This window comes from Thalia democratica, chromosome 7, assembly GCF_965202585.1.
Source record: "Thalia democratica chromosome 7, ktThaDemo2.hap1.1, whole genome shotgun sequence".
Taxonomy (NCBI): Eukaryota; Metazoa; Chordata; class Thaliacea; order Salpida; family Salpidae; genus Thalia; species Thalia democratica.
The window spans coordinates 34545367-34569489 of NC_139171.1; the positions used below are offsets into that span (position 1 = coordinate 34545367).

General features: G+C 28.2%; 1 protein-coding gene across 1 annotated transcript; it reads right to left on the reverse strand.

Moving 5' to 3' along the window:
* Window positions 1-3845: 3845 nt before the first annotated feature.
* LOC145840157 (serine/threonine-protein kinase Nek10-like) lies at window positions 3846-22493 on the reverse strand. Its single transcript, XM_082947305.1, has 24 exons — window positions 22354-22493; window positions 19620-19654; window positions 17781-17906; window positions 16316-16506; window positions 15693-15840; window positions 14602-14743; window positions 13572-13744; window positions 13016-13139; window positions 12663-12790; window positions 12204-12321; window positions 11969-12046; window positions 11399-11527; window positions 10852-11035; window positions 10363-10487; window positions 9967-10069; window positions 9561-9692; window positions 8776-8917; window positions 7955-8174; window positions 6913-7060; window positions 6427-6489; window positions 6002-6132; window positions 5419-5538; window positions 4318-4440; window positions 3846-4189 (listed from the first exon to the last, which is right to left on the reverse strand). Exons 1-24 carry the CDS (start codon window positions 22426-22428, stop codon window positions 4118-4120), a joined length of 3030 nt encoding a protein of 1009 aa, XP_082803431.1. The 5' UTR covers window positions 22429-22493; the 3' UTR covers window positions 3846-4117.
* Window positions 22494-24123: the final 1630 nt, after the last annotated feature.

Consider the following 24123-nt stretch of genomic DNA (forward strand, 5'->3'; position numbering starts at 1 on the left):
CCCGCGGGCCGCAGTTTGCCGACCCCTGGTCTAGAGCTTATTAGCTTTAAATTAATAAGAGTTGTTATAGCTACTCAAAATTTAAAGTTAATTTTTTGTTAATAAAGATCCTAGCGAAACAAGTTTACTGGAGTATATAGTAATAACAAATTTGAACAGTACTTTTTTTAATTTAATCAACACATGTTTCTGTGTGTTAACAAGTTAGCACACTTCAATGGAGTTCGGTTAAACAATAATTACTGTAAGGAAAGAATAGAAGCTAAAGTAGGTGTATATATGTGTACATTAAAAATTAGAGTAAATACTAAAGGTTATTGTAGATTAATGGTTAATGATAGATATAAATATAATTTTAATCCGTTAAGTGTTAGACAGGAGAATATTTTAAACATAGATACACTGTGCATAAGTATACTTTCAAGCATGTAAATAAAAAGAACAGCACAAGATTGTCAGATTTCGTTTGAAAGTATTTTGACAGTTATGGTACCAAACCAGAAATGAAATGGAGCATACTTCACAACGTCAACAACAACATCGGTGGCGCAGAGCAAGATCTGCCAAATATGCAACCTTTAACGAATGGAAATTGGTAAACAATTACTAAGTAAAATACGTGATATTTAAAACAACTTCATCTTCAAATAAAAACTTGGCGTTTTCTCACATTTCACTTTCACTTTTCTTTCTTATGAACATACCTACACATACTTCATATATACTAATATAGTTGTAAATCCTAAGTCATTAATAATTTTTACTTATCTATTTAATTATATTTTTTTATACATGTCTTTTTTTATTCTCCAGCATGGTTTTTTCTCTTACTCAACTATATATTTTTTATGTTCCTTAATGGGTTAAGTTCCAAGTTGAATTGGAAGCCTGTGTTCAAATCACAGATAAACCGTGTTTTTTTACCTACTACGCCCAATAGACCGGTGAGAAGATTTTTTACTACAGGTTTATACTTAGCACATAACCACCTTGTTATTTCACATTTTTACATTTCTTTAAACACAAACTCGCATTTAAAAAAATATATATAAAACACCTGTAAAAAGTCTACGTAATCTTAAAAACCTTAAGCTTTTTCTAAAGTAATAGTTAATTATCTTATTTAATATGTAATGTATATGCAGTTGAAGTTGTGATTTTTTCAATTAAAATGCCTTACTGATTTTTTCCAAACATAAAGAAAAAATTATCTACTTTGCAATGCAAGGTAAATGATTTTTTTTATGTATTAGGGCGTAACATCGTGTCGTAATTACAAATTTTTTTTTTGAATGTTTAATGACCGTTCAGTCTTATGAATCAGTATATCTTTAACTTTCATGTGAGTGCTTTACGTTTTGATTTTCTATTTTATTCTGAATTTTACTATACTTTATCATAGTTTAGACTTAATAATTACAAATATTATATAGTTTTATAACAGTCGGATTTAACATTATATATTGTATCTATTATTAACCATTAATCTACTGTATTTATTCTTATTTTTAATAAACACATATATACACCGTTTTAGCTTCTCTTCTTTCCTTACAGTATCTATTTTTTACAGAGCTCCTTTGAAGTGTGTTAACTTATTAGCACACATAAACATGTGTTAGTTAAATAAAGAGTACTGTTTAAATTCGTTATCATTAAGAATAATTATATTAAGTTAAATTAAAAATCTAAGAAAAATATTTAAAGTATATATACATTGTTTATTGAACGACCAAAAAAGTCCTAAAAATATTTGGTTATAGGACCTGGTTCACGAAAAAGCCTTTCGCTTATTGAGTCGCACACTATTTGGATACTTTTTAACGTCTTGTCTAGGACTATTGAAACAAAAAAAAATCAAACAGCTTTTCTCGTAAAATCTTTAAAAGAATATGCAAGTTACTGCAGTCAAACTTGTATAAGTAGTTTTCCTCTTAAATTATTGTTCAAGTATTTTTTTTTACATAGTTTTCAATCTATTTTATTTGTTAAACTTAAGTTTAATTGGTAAATAGTTTTTCTTAGTAAAACGGTATGGTACTTTTCATCCTCATTTTTAATATACTTTGATAAAAACTTTTACTTCAGTGTTTAGATTTTTTAGAACTTTTAATGCAACATAAGAACGATAAAAACAATTAAGTACATAATTTAAAACAAAATATTAAAAAATTGTCTGATAAAATTTATATTTAGTTTGTAAACATCAGGGAAAATGATTAACAAGTTATTTGCAGAAGCAAGCATGTTAGTAAAACTTGTTGTTTAAATAACTAACTGACTGTATATTTAAAATAAAGAAACTGTACTTATTCTTAAAAATAAATCACATAAAAAAAATCTGTAATGATTAACGAATATTTTTGATAACGTTTGATCGTTTTATATCCGCAGCAATAAAAACAAAATTGTTTGTAAAAATTTATTTATGCACAAAACTGTTTCGAATATATTTGGTTTTTTTTATCAAACTGGATTTGTTGCACTTAGAAAAAAAACATTAACATATGATGTCTGTAATGATACTTTTGTTGATAATTAAAACAAAATAATTAATTAGATTATTTAGTATAACTGTTTATAACTAAAAGTAGAAAAATAATTTACTTGTTAACACATTGGATTGTATTTCAATTAAAGTAATAGTTTTCATTTATTTAGAAACAAATATTTTTTTTTATCTAGTAAGATTTAATCTAAATAAGATTATACGACTAGTAACAATCGATATTTTGGAGTTGATGATGAAAGCAACAAAAAAAGGTCTGAGGCGAATTTAAGTATAGTTTTTTTGAGAAATGTTATTGGATGTGGCCATTGCTTTTTTAATGTCTTCTAAGGGGGTCTTATGAAAAAAAGCTTAAGAAACCCTGCTTTTGACCTTGTTGGTAGGCAAGAGCTACTTGCGATAACGTTTAAGGTCGCCTTCTGTAATATTGTGAACTATTTTTACATTTACGCGAAGTTAACCAACTGTATGACAGTAATACTTCGGATTCAATCACGATTAAAAGTTGAGTAAAGCAAGACTAATAGTGGGCCATTGTTAAATACAAAATTAAAACAGCTTAAATATATGTTTACAAAAGGTTGAAGAGCATAAAAATAAAGTATAAATTAAAGAGTTACTTCTGAAACTGAAATGTAAATTGATTTACCAAAATTACAACCAAGCAAGGTTACTTGAGACATTCTTATTGACAGATAAATTAATAATTTTTACTTTTCACCACTGCTTTTCAGTATTGTTTTTATGGTCAAGCTGTGAAAAATAAAAAACTATAAAAAATATTATAGTTGAAAACACTTACATTATAATTTAAACCTGTTAATTAACTGGAGTTGCAAAGTTGCTTGTGGTTATAAGTTTCTTGTTCAAAAAATGATTTCTTGTTTGTTAACTCAGGTGTGGTCAAAAACTGACAAATAAATTGTAAAGTGTGCAAAAGCTTTCGTATGTTGAACTTTATTTTAAAAAAAAAAGTAAAACTAACAAAGGACAAAAAATTAGAAATAGATTCTACAAGTTTGTATAATAAAAACATCAAGGTTTAGTCAAACATTTATAGTTAAGGACCAAATGGTATTCTGATGACTTCTGTAAAAAGCCCCTGCTACACTTAGTATCGCTCTATTCAATTTTAAGTAAAAAAAATAACTTTGTTAAGTTAATATTTCAAATAAAAACAATCAATAACAGTTTTCAAGTATCACAGTGAATAGAAATTGAAGAAGAAAAAGGATTACATGATTAAAACTAAAATTGCTTAAAAAAACAAAACTTGAAAATTCTTTAGTTTGAAACGATAATGTATCAATTTAATTTAAACATTTAACATTGAAACAACTTAACAAAAGTATAATTATTTTTAAAAACATGAACAAAATTAAAACCTTCAAATTTATTTTTGATATATTTTAATAAAATTAAAAAAAGCTTCTATTGGTAAGCAGTTCAAATTTTTTAAACGATTTAAAAAAGTAGTCTTCTGCAAAGCTTCTCAGTACTCAAGCTTATAAATAATTTTGGGCAGTATACAATTTCTAGATTACAGTTATGCAAAATTTGAAACAACTGAAATAAAAAAAAAACTAATTGTTTATTTCAGGATGAACATCAAGAACAGTTGAGGTTTGAAGGGGGAATTTGGTAATAACCGCTTTCGTGCAACACTTGCTCTATCATTTTCTGAAAAATATCATTACAGCTTTGTTAAAAAAAAAAAAAATAGAAACCTTACAGAGTATTACTGCATTTCACAAGTTTCATAAATAATCTTGATTGGTTAACAGAAAAACATTATTCAAATTGAAAACCTGCATGTGAGCGTACGTTGTTTCGTCGCTTTCAGCTTCGTTGTCCGCGTTGTGACGTAACAATGACGTTTCCTTGTTGTTGACACCGCAGCATTCTATGAGGTCGTGAGACCCTTGCAACAACTGTGGTCATCAATTTAAAGAATATTAGCTTTATTTTAATTATACTTTTGTAGCAACTAATTGTATGGTTGCAAAATCAGAGTTGTTGCTTATAACTAGTAAAGGTAATTTACAATCTATTTATTAGATAAAGTACTACAGAAAACTATTTTTATTTCAATTATACTTTTGTAGCAACTAGTTGTATGGTTGCAAAAGTTGATTCTTATAATTATTAAAAATAATATACAATATATTTATCAGACAAGGTTGCCGAATGTTTTCTCAAATTCTTTCAGGGTTTTGAAAATAAACTTTTGGTCGATCTTTAGTATAAAATCTTAAGGTTAGAAATATGTTTTGAACAGTATACCAACATTGAAAAGATACTGTAAAACTACTTGAAAAGTTTTTTTAAATAAAATAAAAATTTATGATACAGAAAATCTTTAATTTTTATGATAAGTTTTTTGTAGAGAATTGAAATTTTGTTATTTTACATGTAAAAACAGTTTAAAATTCTAGGTTTTTCAAGATTTTTCTCGTTTTTTTTCAAAATTTCTCAAAGTTCAGGTTTATCCAAATTTTTTAGCAACCCTGATTAGACAAATCATTTTTGAAAATTATCTGTTTCAACAATAAATAGTTAATTTAAAAGGCCTAGCTTTAACATAAAAAACTGTAAGTTTTTTTATAAACGCAAGCTGTAAGTGTTATATCATCATTTAAACTTTAAAAATAATTTTTCAAAATTTTCTTTGCTAAACAACACATGAACATAAGTAATTACACAAAAAACACATGATTATAAAGAATACTAGTAAAACACTCAATCAAGAATTGGTAAAAAGCATTGTGTTTAGTGTTAAAAAATTCTCGGCATTAGTAACTAAATTAATTTCAATAATAAATTAAACCCTACTGACGGGAACTTTCTAACACTATTCACAGTGCTTAATACCAATTCAACGCACACAACCTTCAGTTACGTTAATGTACCTTGTGCATTTCGCTTTTGAGCATGCCGTAATCCTGGTTGGTTTGGTTCGGGGCGAACAACGCCCGTTTGTACCTCGAAATCTGTCTCCTGCGCAGGTTCACCACATCGGTGGGAGGCAGCTGGAAAAAATGGTAAAAAATTTTCAAATTATTTTTGTTCCTCGAGAAAATAGCAGTTACGCTTTCACATGGGTTGTTTAATAATTCACTGTAAGTATATCTTACCAGATACATAATGCTAAATACGAATACTTTTAAATTTTTTTAAACTAAATGATGAAAATGTTTTGTTCAATTTCAAAGGCAAATTGCTGTACTTTAAACATGTTTACAAAAAAGTCAAGTCTTCATCTTATGCAACTTGGTAAATGTAGGTACTTTTTAAAGATTATCAACAAACATTTTCAACAAACTTGACCGATTTTTAAAATACTTTTTGAACTAAAAAAAAGAAACTGCTTTACCAAATTTTACAGGCAGATTGCTTTATTTAAAAATACTTTCACAAAAAAGTCAAGTCACTACCCAATGTAACTTTGTAAAAGTAGCTACTTTTTAAAGATCACAAACAAATATGACAAACTTGGTCGATGTAGATGATCTTGTGCAACTGCATAAGGGTCTTCGCCACCGGATCGTCAATCTCCCTGACTTTCAGCGGCGATATGCTCAGCAGGCGGTTTCTCGAAGAACTGGAACTTGACACTGATGATACTGAAAGTTTTATATAAATTATGTTTGCGTTGTAAACTGAAAAAATAAGTTTTAGTACGTTTGATACAAATGTTTCTTCTATAATTTTTTTTCCAGTGTTGCACAAATTTTAATATTGCTCGCAAAGTGAGTAAATAATGTTTTTTCTGTATGTTTGCTGTAAGCTTTTCTTTTAAGAGATAACGAATTGAAACTTATATTTATCAAAATTTTAATTATTTATCTTATTTGTTATAAGCACTAAAAATCTAAGAACAAAAATTTTGTAATCTCTATCATGTTAATTGTACTAACTTGGTCTTGCGTTTTGCTGGGGGACACTTGGCACTTCGAACGAGTTTGTTTTCGCTTGTTGAGCTGAACAACAATAGTGTCATGTATTAATTATGACACAATACTGTATACTTTACAAATTTTGAGTGCTTTTCTGAAACAGTATAACTTTTTTTTCAACGAGTAAATTCTTTAATACGAAAACTTTTCAATCAATAATTGGAACTTATTTTACAAAGTATTGTTTTGAATATCTGCATCAACTTGTAAAAACTGATCTTTTTGTTTTAATAACGAATAATGTTAAAACTAAAGTAAAGTTTGTAACTTTTTATAGAAATAAAAAACAGATTGTTATATATTTACAATTTGTTCTCTGCTAAAATTTTTACTTTACTGCCTTAACAAGTATTCCACATTTATTTGGACACACCAGTGAAAAAAAGTTAAAATTATTTTTAATGAAACAAATGACAAAAATAATACATTTCAAGAAACTCTAATCACCATTGTTGTTGTGGTTGTTTGAGTTGAGCACGTCCGCGGAACTGGAACGTGGATTGCTCGACGCGATTATGACGTCATTGGAGACAACGTCATAATCGAGCGGATTCGAGTTGAAATGCAGCAGTGATGACGGTCGTTGGAAGTTTTCCTGGTTTAAAAGAATGTTTGTAACATTAGCTAAGTTATTTCATATTGTTAAATTAAGTTTTTAATTCTTACTACCTATGAAAACTATAACACATTAACGGTTAAGAGTATAAATTCTATAAGCTTGACAGAAACAACTAGTGTTGAATTGTTATATCAACTTAAATATGAAAAATGAAATACTATAAACTAAGGTTTTCAAAACTCATTTTTGTAATCGACTCCTTTTCAATTTTTTTTTAAATCGCTTCTCTTCATTACAAGTCCCTAATTATCTAGTGTAAGTTAGTTCTTGCCACCTTACTACCTAAACTGTAAAACCACCCTCAAACTTACTAAAAATTTTCTAAAAATAAAAAGGCGATATCGCAACTTTTGGAAATCCTGCTTTAAACCAACAAAAGTTTCTTTAAATTATAAAAAGCATACTTTAATATTGCTAGGAAATAAATTGTAATTGTTTAATTGATGATACCAACTTTCAAACTATTCTTATAAATTTTAAATCAAACACTTGTATTATTTAACCACTAAAACCAAGAAAATAAATGTCTAAAACTAAGTACTATCCTTGCAAAAAGATACTACATTAAGTATGGCTAAAAAATTGCATAAAATTCAAAAAAACTACTTAAAGTTGTTACTTTGTTACTAACAAAATTAAAACGAAACAGTTTCAAGAGTGAAAAATCTACACAACAACAAACCTGGTTGTTCTGCGAAGCTTGGAAAAGCGAATAGCATAAATAAAAAAATTTATAAAAATGATTACAAACCTTGCAATAAGATCTTATTTTAAGTAGAGCATCATAGCAACCAAATTGAATGAGCAGTTTTAAAGCACAAAAAATTATGACAAACTTGGGAGTGAAAAATCAAACCGTACAATTTGTACCTGGTTGCTCTGCGACGCTTGGAAGAGCGAGTGGTAGTCGTGCTTGTTCTTCCTCGCCTCGTTCAAGTGCCGCTGCGTCCTCTTCCTCTCCTTCATCAGCTTCCTCTCCGCGCTCGCGTGCTGCATGGTCAGGTCGTCCGTGTACCGCATCATCCGGTCGCTTATGTGACCGCACACCCCGCATATAGATGGCCTGTTCGCGTGGTCCGGCGTCAGGCATCTGCGTTGGTAGGGAAACATTTCAAAGTGGTGTTTTTGGATTTTGGTGTTTTGAGGAATAAAATTAATCAGGTCCGTTAACTTATGGTGGGATACTAACTGACTACGTTTTAAGAAGACACAGGGATAAGTCCGGCGCCAGGCATTTGAGAAAAATTGTGACCTTGTTTACCTAGTTTTGACGGTTTGGAAATGTTTTGACATCGAAATTGAAAGGAAAGTTTTGTGCAAGTTAAAAAAGTGCTATTATTTATTTAAACTACATTTCAAATTAATCGTGTGATGTTGTCAGGCGTCTGATAAATTTCTAGTTGTAATGTTAAACTTGGTAGTTTTTTGATAAACTTATTAATAAAACTTAATAATCCTTAGATGTTACTGATTCTATGTTGGTGGAAACTTTTACTGTCTTATTAAATTTGGTATTTTTTTAGGTTTATTTTAACCTTATAATTTAAAGTTCTGAAAACTAAAACTTAAATCTTCTGAGTTGATTAAACGAACTTGATCATTTTTCAATTCACATATGAATAAGTTAGAGAATTTTTAGTCTTAATCAAAACTCTGTATCATATATTAGTTAGAATTATATACAAACGAACTTTTGAACAGCTGTGGAAAGCAGGTCGGAATAGTCATTGTTGATTTCTTCGTATTTGCCCTCCACTATTTTCTTGGCGAGCGTCAGCATATTTGACCCGTTGAACGGGGGTTTTAACGTTGCCATTTGGTAGAGGAGACAACCTGAAAACATACGTGCATTATTGTAACTGAAATAATTGATCAGTAAAGTGGCAGTTTTTTGTTGTTGGATAAAAATATTTATATTAAGTTATTAGTTTTCAAGTTAAAGGATAATTACCCCCCCAAAAAAAATTAATTAAAAAAAAAAATTTTGTTGATAAATCTAATAAATAAACTAAAATGTTGTTATTTTAAGCATCTTTAATAACTTTCGTAATTTAATTTTCAGCTATTAGAATAAATAATACTTTAAATCTGATTGCACAGAAAAAAAAAGTCTTTCACAACTGATTAAATAAACGAAATGTTTAAAAATTCTACATAAACATATCTCATGCTTGTTCACGAAATTTATAAAAGTTGACCATTTGTTATAAAGCAGTTTTAATTTTTCAGCATATTGTTTACAAGCCTAAAAACTTATAAATAAATCAAAAACAGTGTGTAAAAAAATTTAACTGCATATATAATATATACAAATAAAACTATTAGATTAAAATTATTAAAAAAAAAAAACGGGATCAATACAAATAACTGATGCTAAAAATATGTGAAACAAAGTTCTATTAAGGTTCGCCAAAAAAACTGCGAACTTCTGAAAACTAATTTCACAATGTTTTCTTAGAAAATTTCAACCACAAACCAAGGGCCCATATGTCGGCCTTCTCCCCGTACGGCTCGTTCTTGATTATTTCCGGGCACCAGTACAAAATGGTGCCCACCGCCGATGTCATCTGAGATTTGTCGCGCTTGTGCTTCGCCAAACCGAAGTCAGCTGTTGAAGTGTCACTAGTGTGATTCGTTGTTTGAAAACAATTTTGTTTAAACTTTTGATAATTCTCAAGATATAACCAATTATTAATTAACCTAGCTTTTTTTTAATAAATTACTTTTTATTAATTCAAACTACTTACATCGGTTAAAAGTATGTTTAAGTTTATTTCAATTTAATGAAATACTCGATATTACACAAAATGATTTTGAAAAAACACAAAGTTTTAAAGAATACAAGCAATAGTTTTATTGTTTTTACAACTATGTTTACTGACTGATGGTGACTTTGTCGTTTTCGCTCAGCATGACGTTGTTCGCGGTGAGATCTCTGTGAACTATTTTCTTGTCCACGTGCAAGTACCTCAATGCGAGACACATCTGTCAACATTTTTGGTGTCTTTCGGATTAATTTTAGTTTAAGAATTTTACTACAAAGTATAAACATGACGACAACTCTCGTTTAATGTTTAACTAGTTGAAAAATATATAGAAACCTCAAGTATATTGTTCTTCAACGTATTTCGCAGTAACCCAAAAAAATAATTTGTGGGCTTAAATTTTTGTATTTTTCTCCAATTTTAAACATAAAATTAAGATGTTTAAGAAACTTAAAATTAATTAACAACAAAAACTATCATGAAAAAAAAATCTACTTATCAACGAGAACAAACTTGAATAAATATTTTCCATATTCTGTCTTCATGCATGCCAGATTCTTTTTTCTCCTGCAAAGATGTGAAATGTTCCTGCAAAGTCGCTCCCTCTATCAACTCCATTTCAATGTACAATTTATCATCTGGTGCAAATATATTTTGATGCGAAAAAAAATGAACTTGTATTGCTTTTAGCAACATTTATAAAGTAGAAAAAATTTAGGAGAACAAAAACTTTAAAATAAATAAAAGTTAGTAACTAACGTTTTTTTACTAGGATAAATCTTGAAATGTGTATTAATTGATATGTTACATCAAAACTTGAATTAACAAATTACAAATGCGCGTTTAAAAGATACTTTGTATAATAAAAACATTTATTAGCAAAATTATTGAACAAGTTTAAGAGAACAAGAACGCTAAAAAAAAAATAAAAGTTAGTAACTAACGTTTTTTTTACTAGGATAAATCTTAAAATCTAACAACTTAAAGCTAACACAAACGGACTTTCCTGAAACGTGGAGAGGTACCTGACGACGTTGGGATGCCTCAGCTGCTCCCGGATTATCTTCAGCTCCCTCACGATCTCGTCGATCTCCCGTTTCTTCCGCTCCCGCGCGCTCTTGCCCCCTCCGACGGATATATTAAGCTCCTTCAGCGCCAGCTGCTTCTCGTGCGACCTTCTTTTCACCTGTTGCAGTTTTTGTTTACATTTGTAACAGTCTTATTATTCTATACGAATACTTTTATCACTGCACAACTAGGTCTAGACTGTAGTACTTTTATCATACAACTAGGTCTACACAACACGATAATAACGTGGTTATCTAAAAAACTGGTGAGTATCGTTACCCTTGAAAGTGCGCACACTTTTCTTTAGTTCCAATGATTTGTTTTAAAGTCAACTTTCTTGTTATTCAGTACAATTAAGATAAACTATTTTCGGCAATTCTACAATTGAAACCATTTCAATTTCAGAAAAACTTATTTACCTCAAAAGCACTAACATCAAACAAAAGTAAAAGACCCTGACAAAGTCAACTTTGAAACTCGCCCTGTAAACGGAGCCGAAAGCGCCCGATCCGATGACATCGTACACGTCGAACTCGTTGATGTGCCTCTTTGCGATTTTGTTCCGGTTCAGTTCCTCGATTTCAGCTTGCAGCTCGTCCATACTGCACTCCTGGATGTGTTTGAGTGTTTAATTTGAAAGTATGTGTTATTTTAGATTGCTAAATAGTGTGAAAAAAATGTGTGGTTCTGCCTTTCTGTTGATCATGCTTTTGAGGGTTACTTTGAACTACTTTTAAAAAAATTGAGAAGAATTACATTAACATTTTTTAGATATTTTTTATTTTAACAGATAGTATATAAAGTTTAAAAAAAGTTCTTGAAGCAATTAAAAAACTTTATAGTTTTATTGACTTTAAAATAAGTTATCAAACAAAAATACTTTGAATAAAAAGAAAATTTTAAATTGAAGTACAAACATTTTAGAATATCATGCTAGCCAACATTTAAAAACCTACTACATCGAAACAACAAAAGTACAAACTTTCATAAACATGAAAGTTTATTATTTTAATTGTTAAAGATAGCAGATAAAATAAATTTTAAAAGTCACATTCATGGAGTTGAGCAAGTCGACGAGGGGCCTGTAAACTGTAGAATCTCTGACGAAATGTCCAACGTCAATGAACTTCTGTTAATAAAGTATTAGTTTTAACTTGAAAAAAAAAATGAACTGACTTGTACAAGAAGACATTTACCCAACACGTACTTAAAAGTAAGATACCATTATGCATTGTGAAAAACAAACTGATTTCGAACCCATTTTTATTGCAATACAAAGTAGAAACCTGAAACATTTCCGGTTTGAAGAGAAGTTTGAAGAGCTTCCTGTTGCGCTCGAGCGAAAACAGGAACCTCAGCGCCCTGATTGCGTTCACTTGCAGCTGGAAAGCGGCTCTGTGGCATCTGTGAGATTTGTGTTAGATAAAGTTTTAATTACTTTTCATACTGAATCATGTATACAATGCATAGAACACTTTATGCTTTTTATAAAACGTTTGCAAACTTGGTTTTGTTTTGCAAAAAAAAAAGCTTTAAAATTAATAAATGAAAAATCCAAAGATTATTAACTGTTTACAAATATTTAAAAGCTTAAACAAAACTAAAAAAGTGTGTAACTAAATTTAAAAATCATGAGAAAACAATGCTCTAACTATTAAGTAAAACAAGTAAAAACTACGTACAAACAATCAAAGTAAATCAATCTTTATAAACCTACAATTTTTACAAATTACATTTCAACAAACTTTTCGTTTATCTGATGCGGCATGATCAGCTGAGCGATGAGATAGACGCCGTTGTTCTGAACTATCGCCTGCGTGCACCTTTCGTCCAGCGAGAGCTCCGTTATCGCCGTGCAACAAGCCGACCTCAGCTGGTGAGTGTATTTGAAATTGTGTAAACTCGGTGGCAATTTAAAGCTTATAAACCAAACTAGTCTATGCTAGTTTCTGTATTTTCGTCAAAAACAGATTAAATACTTGCAAATGAAAAAATAAAAAACTGTTTAAAACTCAATATAATTTTAACATTTTTGAGGAAAGCTAACAGAAAAAAAAATCAGTTTGTAGAATATAACATCAAAAAAACTATTTCATACCTGCAAACGGTTCTTGATAATATCTTTTTGTGACTTTGACCTGGAGTTTTGAGATTGTGCTTGTTTGCTGTTTCTGTGGCTGGCACTGGTCAACTCATTTCTCCCGCATGTTAGCGATCTTTCCCTTATAAATATATTTCTTTAAAAGAAAACTTACAGCTAAAATTATTAATGTGTTTTACTTCTGTGTTATTCTGATCAAACATTTGTTATACAAAAAAGCATATTTTGTCTTTGAAGTAACTCAAATATCTACTCAATTTAAACAAAAGTTAATAACAAAAAGTACTAGTATACTTTATACGCAACTTTGTTAACATAGGTTGGTATTGTCAGCAGGGTTGAATTAACTCAATAAACCTCACATGTAAATAGTCATAACGCGTTCATAAACGTTTGTTTTTTAACTCAAAAATTTCATGCTTGAGTAGTTGTGTGGCGATACGATAATAACCAATCTGACAACTATGATTATAAAAAATACTTGCTTTACTTGTTAGATCAAAAGAAAGCTAATTAAATCGATTAATTTATTAAAAGTTTTAAAAATATTTACTTGTGCAGGAGGTTCAAAAGCAAAGGGATCCCACCCAACAAACGAATTTCATTGGCTGTTTCCGCTCCGCTGCACATTCTGGTGATCAACCACGTGATGTGCCACAGCAGCTCGCATTGGTCCGAGTCGTTGATGCATGACAGGAGTATTGGGAGAGCGTCGTATATCAGAAGCTTCACAACAATTAAAAAATATTGAGTTGTACTTTAATTGTTGTAATGAAGTTAATTTTTAATCTAAAAACAATTTTAATAATCAACAATAAGAGTATTAAAAATTAAATACACCGAAAGAACGAATATGGAGTGTGGGAGAGTGAGAGTTATATAAAGCGATGATATAAAATTCGAGACTTTAAAGCTTATCAATTAGATTTTACTATATAAAATATAAGTATTGTTTCTTCAAAAGACGTAATAACAATTGCTTTAAGTTTTAAAAATATTCAATAGATTAAAAATCTTATCTTTTATCGCTATGTAAACAATTGACAGTGTAGCACGAAAAATAATTTGTATAAAATGAACTTTAAGTGTTCTTTATTTATTTAACAATTTTGGATTTATCATAAATGCTTAACACTTCAAAAAAAATAATAGGTAAATATTTTCACGATTTTTTAATACGTTGGACAGCCCAAAAGTAAATTTTTGACAACTATTTGAAAAAAAAACTTAAAAAGCTTTGTTTAACAAAAATTATTAACAAAAAAATATTATTAATTATTTAAAGACAAAATTATTACGAAAAGTAAAATTTCAATACTTATGAGATTATTTGAAGATAAACACTTTTAGTTATATTAAAACTTTCAAAAAAGATTTATTACAATGAATTTATAAGTATATGTGCATATATATATAAATATATATATATATATATATACACGTAAGGTTTGCAACGTTCAAAAAAACCTCAAGTTAACTACCATACTGCAAAAACACGTTCACTAATTCAACCCGAATCATATACAAAACAAGTTTTCGAGCTACAATCACGAGTTCTAAACTTTCCACAAACTCACACAAACCTGCTCCCTTATTTCAGCGTGAGTGGAGAGCATTCGCAGCAGGTTGGCGGCGTGCTCCTTGCTCGCCTCCTCGTACTCCTGTATCATCTGCAGCAAGCTTTCAGTCACGTGACCGGCCACTATCGCCTCCACCACCGGTTTGCTGTGAATGTTTTGTTTGTTGACAGTCGAAATTAGACTGACTCTTTGTTATTTCTTGTTGGAATTAAAAAAAAAAACAGAAAGTTGTTCTACTTGGGCTGAAGAAAATATATACATGCGATTGGTATAAAAAAAGAAAAAAAGTTTACAATGTATAAAACAAGATGCAGCTTTAACACGTTTGTTAGATTTTGATTTTAACTTATAATAACAAACTTCTTGTGTTTTTCATGGTAGCAATTTTCTGAACTAAAAAAGTCAGCCTGAGTGACAAAAACTGTCCTGATTTACATTAAACTAAACTGAGTTTATTAGAAAACTATAATAAGTCTAAATAATTTACTGTTAATCAGGATTAAATACTGTTAAAATACTCTTAGTAGTAAATGAAGACTTTATACATAAAGAAACACAACTTTAAGAAAAAAGTTGACTTCAATTCATAAAAACTATCTATATATGTATTTAGAGAAAAATATAAACCAGGGTTTCCCAAACTTTTTTACAAATGGCCCTCTTTAAAGAGTTTGAAAAAGCAATAGCCCCCTTCAACATATAGGTTACTCATAAACTACGATAAAATACACATAGGATCTTTTTTTTTTTTGCTCTTCATCTGCAACTCAAGAATATCTAGTCAGTGTAAGTTTCAAGTTATGGCCTCATGCCCCCCCCCCCCTGTGGCTCCTTTACTGCTCATGGCCCCCCTCTTCCCCCTTTGCTGCTCATGGCCTCCTGAGTATCTGTCATGGCCCCCTAGGGGACCACTTGGCCCACTTTGGGAAACCCTGATCTAAACTATCCTTACTTTTTCGAATGTCCTGAAAATAAAATTGATCGGCCTTAGTTTCGATAAAGTTCTTAACCAGCCTGATTTAGTCTGACTGGTTGGCAACCCTGATACTGTTAGGTTTTTAAAGACATTGTGTAAATGCTGATATGAAACATACCATTCAGCGAGCGCGATCAGGAACACGATGGAGCAGTGAAGTATTGTGACGTCACAGGAGGCGAGCAACCTGATCATTATGACGTGCACGTTGCATTCGAGCAACTTTGCGTGGTTCTTTCTCGACACTGACAACTTCTGGAATATTCCTGAAAGTAATTGAGAATTGTAAAGAAAAACAGTAACAAAAAAATGATAAACATATACATTATATATTTATAACACCTAAACAACTTAATAAAAATTAGTGTAAACTGAATAAAAAAACAAAACTAATTGTAATATCCGCTCAAGCCTGTTATAAGATTAATCTTTTTACCTTGGAAAAATTGACATACTACTAATGATAAAGTTTAATAGAAATCAAAGATGTATTAATTACTTAAATCTTGATTGTTTGAACTGTTTTTCGAAAATTAAGCACAATTATCTAAAATAATTTTCTAAAAGATAAAAAAACTACTAATAAAATTCTTAATCGATGTTAATTTTTTGACAAAAACAGAAAACAGTTGTTATTTTGAAGGCGATTCATTTACTTTATTAACATTATTTTACAACTGAAATAAACGACGACATTTAAAAACAAGTTATACAACATTTTCAAACGAAGCAAAAGCTAACTGCAGAGGTGGTCCAGCAGAGAGCCGTCGTTTTTAAACTGCATGTAGTCGCAGCTGACGAAGCCGAAGAGGTCGGAGAAGTAAGTGAGCGTCTCGCCGTCCCGCACCAACATCTGCTGGAACCTCTCGTCCCTGAGCAGTATCCTGACGCACCAGACCGCTCGCACCGAGTTGTCGTTGTCGACGCCGTTCCTGATTGATTGTTTGTATGAGGTATTTGTTGGTTGGAGAAATGGTAATAAAAGTGTTAAACTTTATAAGTAAAAAAAATAACAGTTTAGCCTTACAATTTCTGAGAACAAACGTTGTGAAAAAGATAATCAATTTAGCTTGAGAGTATAGATTATGGTAGGTTTTCAACTGATACTTAAGAAGTTTTTTTAAAGACATAATGTAAAAAATAGTAATCGTCAGCCACCAGAAAAAGCTTAAATAATTCACTGAAATTTAATATAGCTTTGTAATGAAACTATTGTTACAATTAATTAACTTAAATTATTATATTTCGAAACATATTTAGTTTCTAATCATTTATAAAAATAAGTATCTGAATTTTGGGTCTGAAAATATTTAAAAGATTAAATTTTTGTTACTTTAACTGAAAATTTAAACAATTTTGTTTTTAGATTTAAAGTTAACGACGTTTAGCATTTTTTTAAACTATCAGTTGTGAGTTTCTTTTTTATGAGACAAAAAGAGTAAGAATATGTAAAACTATTTTTACGGATGGTTTTTTTTTTCATTTAAAATAAATTGAGTATTAAGAATGACTCAAACCACATTTTAAACTATTCAAAATTCAAGTAATTCTTTCTTAAGAAGATTCAAATAAACTTTATAGTAATTACTTTTTTCTTTTTTTCTTTAACTGAGAATTTACACATATTAAACAATAAAAAGCTTTATGTAAAAAACTATATTAGACTTTAAAAAAAAGTAAACATGAGTTTTTTTTTAGTAGTATAAAAGTAGTAATCTGTTACACCAAGTTTCATTATTTTAATTCAAAGCTAGATACTTTCCTAAAAACTATTTAACCCACATTTACCTTCAGATATGGAGTATAGATCTTCATATTATTCACATTTTTTACAAAAAAATAAGAAAACGTGATTGTTTTTTAATATTTGTGTTTTACTTTGTTTTAAGAAGCTTTAGTACTTGTCAAGAGTTTATCACATAAATAAATAAAATTTAAACTAAGGTGAACAAAAACTATTAAAAAGGGTGAAACAAAATATATGTAAAACAGGTTTATAAAACTCACAGAAGCTTTACAAAAATCATACTTAAAAATTAGTGTTTAGTGCTAAAATTTTAACTTATGCAAGTGAAAAAATATTTGTTCATTAGATTATTATAAACATCAAACTACTGGATTATTAACATTTTTACGCCTTTTAGGACTTGTAAGAAAAATATAAATTGATCACTGAAACTTTCCTTGCAAATTAAAAATAACTAACATTAGACTTTGTTTGTTTTTGATGATTTCCTTATATATTGAAATAAACATGTCCTTATTCTGATGCGATTGAAAGTTTCGTTCTCTTTGAAAGTGACAAATAAACCACTCCAGCAAATTACCAAATCTAAAAATAGAAATCATTTGAGATATAGTTAAACCAATAGACTATATTACACTATAAAAACAAAAAAAAACTAAATTTTATAGGTAAAAAAGGTTAGGTTTGTTATATCAACTTAACTGGTGTAATACAGTTGTAAATTTAAAATAAATGTTTAACATAATTTATGGAAGATCGAAACCATTTTAAGGGTATATAACCAATAAAAGCAAACTTTATTACACAACTTAAAAAAACTAAACTTTAAACTCATCGCTAGAATTTAAGCGACCAAGAACTAATAATCTGGTTAATCTTATTAATTAAACTATGACTCGCATGATCTATATTTATCTTCACTGGTGATAGTCTTAAAAACTATCTAAAAATATAAACTTAACATTTTACACTAACTACATAAGGTAAACATTTTTATGTTCATTTTACATAAAAGATACTTCAAGTACAAATTTTGTAAATAAAAAGTATTAAGATTTTCGTTTGATTTTAACAAGCACCAACGAAATAAAGTGTTTGCTAAAGTGATCCTTTTGGTCTTAAAGAAACTTTTTGCAGATGGAAACAACAAACAGTGTACTAACATGCATTAAGTTATGGTTTTTTTATAAAAAGGAAAAATATATGAAATAGTGAACTTGATTACAAAGTAAAGACAGTTCTGCTGTAATTTACTACAACATTAATTTTTTAACATTTATTGATTTATTTAAAGGAATTATTAAAACTTGAGTTTTCTAGATTTTTTCAAGTTTAAAATTTAAATGAAGTTTGTTTTAGGAGTATAAAAGCATTAGTTTATTAAAGCATTTTAAAACTCTTCTAAATCCTTGTTTTTAATTTATTACTTCAAAGTGCTTATTAGTTACAAGTATTTAAAAAGTTAACATAAATGTATGTTATTATAAAAATATTATATTATTGATAACATTAAAAATATATAACACAATAGAAATACTTTTAGACCAAACAACTCTTTTGCAGTTTTAAAGATATCAATTTTGCATATTACTTATTTTTTACAGAGCTCCGCCGAAAGGTGTTAACTTGTTAATACACAGAAACATGTATTACTTAAATAAAAAAACAAGGATCCTGTGTAAATTTGTGAAAACAATTAAGTCTTTTTATCAAATATTCTTTCTATAAATAAACTTAATTTTTTCGTCTACTTACAAGTTTTGATATTGCCCATTTAGAGAAACCAGAGTCTTAACAAGTTTTTGTAAAGACTCTAAAAACTTTATGTAATTTATTTAAATTAAAAACCCAAAATATTTTGAAAACTAGTTGTAATTTTTTAGTCCTGCAATTTTTTTTTCATTCAAAGTATTTTTCTGGAAACTTGTCAAAAAAATTTAAGAAAAATAGATTTTAAATTAATTTTGAAAGTTTAGAAAAACTTGTTATTTTTTAGGAATTTTTTTTACAAAATCACTATATATCTCAAAAAAGCGTGTAATTTTCTTATATATAAATTTACAGAAACTGTCTGTATAGGTAAATAAATTTAAAACTAATAAAAATAACAATAAATATGGTCAATCACAGATTATAGATATTAATAAAAAAGATTCAACAATAGTATATTGAACATTGTATAATATTTATAATGAAAATCTTATAAAAATGATTATCTAGAAATGTATCTAGATATTTTGAAAACATTTTTTAAGAATTTAGAACAAATCATCTTATTAAAATACAAAAAATTATTACCTTTTGATATTTTCATTGTGATTCAAAGTTTCAATCTGAAAAATATTACATGTAAAAATAATAGATACACTATGAAATTTCTAAAGCTTATGCCTTAACAATTTATTAAGAACTAAAAAATAATCTTAGATACTTCACAATAACTTAAATATAATTCATAAATTAATATTTTCAAAAATCTTAAATATAAAAAAACAGTTATTTCACTTAATACTAAGTTTAACAAAGTTGTTTTGTTTTTACTTGTTTATTTATACCATATTTACTACTTTACACATAACAATAAAAATTCACGAAATTTAATTGAAGAAAAATAATCCTAATAAGTTCATAAATGTTTTAGTTAAAAAGTTTACTATTTCAACAAAATATTATATTGCAACTTATGTGAAATTATAATTAAACATTTTACCTAGAATTTTGCATAATTTTCTATGTAAAAGCTTTTTTTGCAAATTCCTTCACCAGAGGCAGTATTTTTGTAATGGAAAATTATGAAATAGAAACATCCTATCTTACATTCATTAATTAGTCATTAAATAACTAAATAGAAAAGTATAATACTACTTGCTTGTGATCAAAAAAATAAAGTATTTGTATATTAAAAAAGAAATAATTTTAAGTTTTTACAAGATCTGGCTATAGCTTGCTGAGATTCCACCTAAATTAGATTACATAAAACAGGTATCCTTAACAAAATACAAATAGCTTCTAATTTAATCAAATCGAAAACATTACTACAAATTTTAATAATTTTAAATCTATCTATATCATAATTGTTTGCACAAGTTGGATTATTAACTAAATGTTCTGAAATAGATGAACACTTAGATGAACCTTTACCGTTTGTAGACAAAATTAGAGAAATAGAAGCTAGCGTTTATTGCGTCTTTTGATGTTAAAAGTCTTTTTACTAACGTACCATTGGAAGAGGTTATTAAAATTTGTGTTTATACATTGTTTAAGTTAAGTAAACCTACAATTAGCAGAATGAATTTTTAAAAAATTTTGAAACTGGCAACTTCTGGTGTCAAGTTAGTTTTAATTCCTTAATTTATTAACAACAAGAGGGGATAGCCATGGGATCCCCATTGGGACCAACATTAGCAAATATATTTATGGGTTATATTGAATTAAAATTTGTTCCTGCGTTCAAAAATAATTTATTATATCCAAGGTATGTGGATGATTGTTTTATTTTAGTTAGAACCGAGAAAATTATAGATAAATTCTTTAATATTTTGAAAAATGCTCATGATTCTATAAACTTCACAATAGAAAAAGAAAACAACGATGAACTTGCATTTTTAGACGTATAATTAAACAAAAAGAAAATGGATTTTTAACTTCGGTGTACAGAAAGAAAACTTTTACAGGATGTTATTTAAACTTTCAATCAAACTGCAGTTTAAAGAAAAAAGTAAATTTGATAAGAACTTTGTGTCATCAGGCACACAAAATTTGTTCCCCAGAGTTGCTACTAAGTGAAATCAAACAAATCAAAACACTATTAAACAAAAACAGTTACCCACAAGAGTTAGTTAACAAAACAATTCATTTACATGTGAAAAATTTGGATAGAATAAAGACAATAGGACCGGAAAAATGTGTAGTTACTTTAAAAATTCCATTTATTAATAAAAGCTCAGAGATGTTAAAAAAGAAAATTAGACAATTAGTAAGAAATACTTATTATGCAGCAAACCCTAGAATTGTTTTTTACCTCTAACCCACTAATAACACCAGGTGATAGAATCCAGTATAAAAATTAAATAAAAATATGGTAATCTACCAGTACAGTTGCTGTTGTACAGCAAGTTATATTGGATTAACAACCAGACATCTAAGGAAGAGAATAAAAAAACACATACCAAAATGTGTAGAGAATTTTTCCTGTCAGATAAGAAAGATGATATACCGGTAAAGATTTCAAACGCATCTAAAGTTCATCTATTTCAGAACATTTAGTTAATAATCCAACTTGTGCAAACAATTATAATATAGATAGATTTGAAATCATTAAAATGTGTAGTAATGTTTTTGATTTGATTAGAAGCCATTTGTATTTTGTTAAGGAAACCTGTTTTATGTAAGCAAAAAGATTTTGACTTTACTGTTTCTTTATTTTCATAACATTTTATAAGGATTGTTTTCATTTTAGTTTTACTGTAGATCAATTATAACGTAAATGGACTTATTTGATTTTAACTGTTACTAATTGCTTTTGTCTTTCATTAATCTCTTGATTACTTTATGATTACTTGGTTACTATATAAGTGTGTAAAATTTTTTTAATTTTTAGCATTGTACTCTACTGAAGAGGCTCAAAATATATTTATTTTTTTTGAAATTGTGTGTCTTGTGCAACGTATTGTATATTTACTGGTCACTTATGTTCCAATACAATTTTTCAAATAAAGTGAGCTTGATTTATATACCAACCTGAACAAATAATATTTTCTGGGAAACTTCATATCATTGCTTAATTATATAAAATATTAAAACTTCAAGACTATTTATTATTACAAGAATTCAGCAACACTTAAATAATAAAACTTTATAGTATTATTATTAAATAATCTATCAAAATATAATCTACTTATGTTTTATATTTTTTTAAATATAACTATTAAAATAAATAATAATATGTTTAAAAATCTAATGAGAAGTTTATTATAAAGCTATAAGCTTTTCAAAATAGAAAATAAAATTGTTGATAAAAATAATATATTACCTTTAAGTTTCTTGAATTCTTCAAATGACTTAAAATAGAGAACAGGTTTTCATTCTCAGTAACTTTGCTTGACATTCTTTACATAAGTATGTGTTTTGAAGAATTTAAACCCAGATAAAAACTTTAATTGGGTGTTTGTGTGAAAATAAATTCTTAATTTTTGCTTCTAGTTTTAAATAATATTAGCTAGTAACCTGTAAGGAAGTAAAATTTTTAAAAATGACAGAAAACTATTAATAATTATTTGTTAACTCATTTTATTTAGAATATGACATTCTATATTTATAACCTACTGAAATTATTTTCAAGGTCTTTAATAATAAAACTATACACATTTTTAAGAAAAAAAAATTACTAACTAATAATATTCACTGACCACACAATCATTTTTCAATTTTGTAGAATTAAAATTAGAATATAACTTTTGTAATGCAAAACTATACTTTTTCATAGTTGTTTTTTTTTAACCTACACAGCACAACGCCTTATTACATAACTTTTGAGACATTTAATTTATTACAAACTATGTGCTATTTAAACGGGTTAACACTTTTTAAAGCAAAAAAAAACTAGCATTAGTGATAAAAAACTGCTCTTAGTTACATCAAAATAGCTTGAGTCAGTCTGAGTAAGTAAAAAACTAGTGATTTTTTTAATGCAATAATTTTAAGCCAGTGTGCATTATCGACTTTAATGCATGTTTAAAAAGAAAGTCTTTAAGTTAAATTATACTTAAGTATATGCAAAAAGTATAAGTATTTACCTTTAGCTTTCATTATGTTTTGTAGTACAGATTTTATCATACTTGTTATTAGTTCGTTAATAAACTCAAGCAAGAAAGAATTTATTTATGATAAAATCTTGCTGAATTGAAACAACAATGCCTGTGATTTAATGTCCTCTTGGAGTTGCACATATGAAACACCAGATGTGGATGCTTCTGTAGCTGCCTCTTTCCTTATTATTCACAACTATGTTCACATTAATGCAAGCTCTTCAAAACCAAAGCCTCCAAAGATAGACCGCCCTCAAATAGGGAGACTGCAATCAAGAGGGTTGGAACATATTTAAGCAAAAGTTAACTATTTTTAAAGATAGCATGGAGATGACAGAGGTAGAAAAATGTCCTCAACTGTACCAGTGCTGTGAGGAAGATCTAGGCTAGGGGTGGGCAAATTTTCAGGAAAACTTTAAGATTTTTTTTAAATCTCAGGGAAAAATTTTTCTAGATCTAGAAAGAGATTTAGTTAATCCAGTTTCAATATTTTGTTTTGATAGTAATTTTTTTCAAGTGTTTATTTATAATTTTTCTAGCCTTGCGGCTAGTTCTTCAATATTCTTAGAATATGCATTGTAATTTTTTAATAAATAATAAAGTTTTTAAGGATTTGAAAAAAACTCAGGGAAGTTGAAGGTTACTCAGGGAAGTTTCTGGTCACTCAGGGAATATTTTTTGGCTCAAAGAGTGGCAACCCTGTTATTATGAAAAATGAAAGAATCTTAGATCTTTTTAAGTATTATCCTAATTTAAATATTTTTATATTTGTTGTACAATATTCTAACTTGTATATCAAAAACCTTCTATCTTTTTTTTTTTTCTAACTAATATTCTAACTTGTATATCAAAAACCTTTTTTTTTTCTATCTACATAGGCCTAAACTGTATTTCTTTTTTCAAAGAAGAACAGAGTACATTTCACAAACTCTGAAAAAGCTTAGGCAGTAAAGTGCACCACCCTGAATGCAACTAGGAGTCCTAACTGTGGCTTT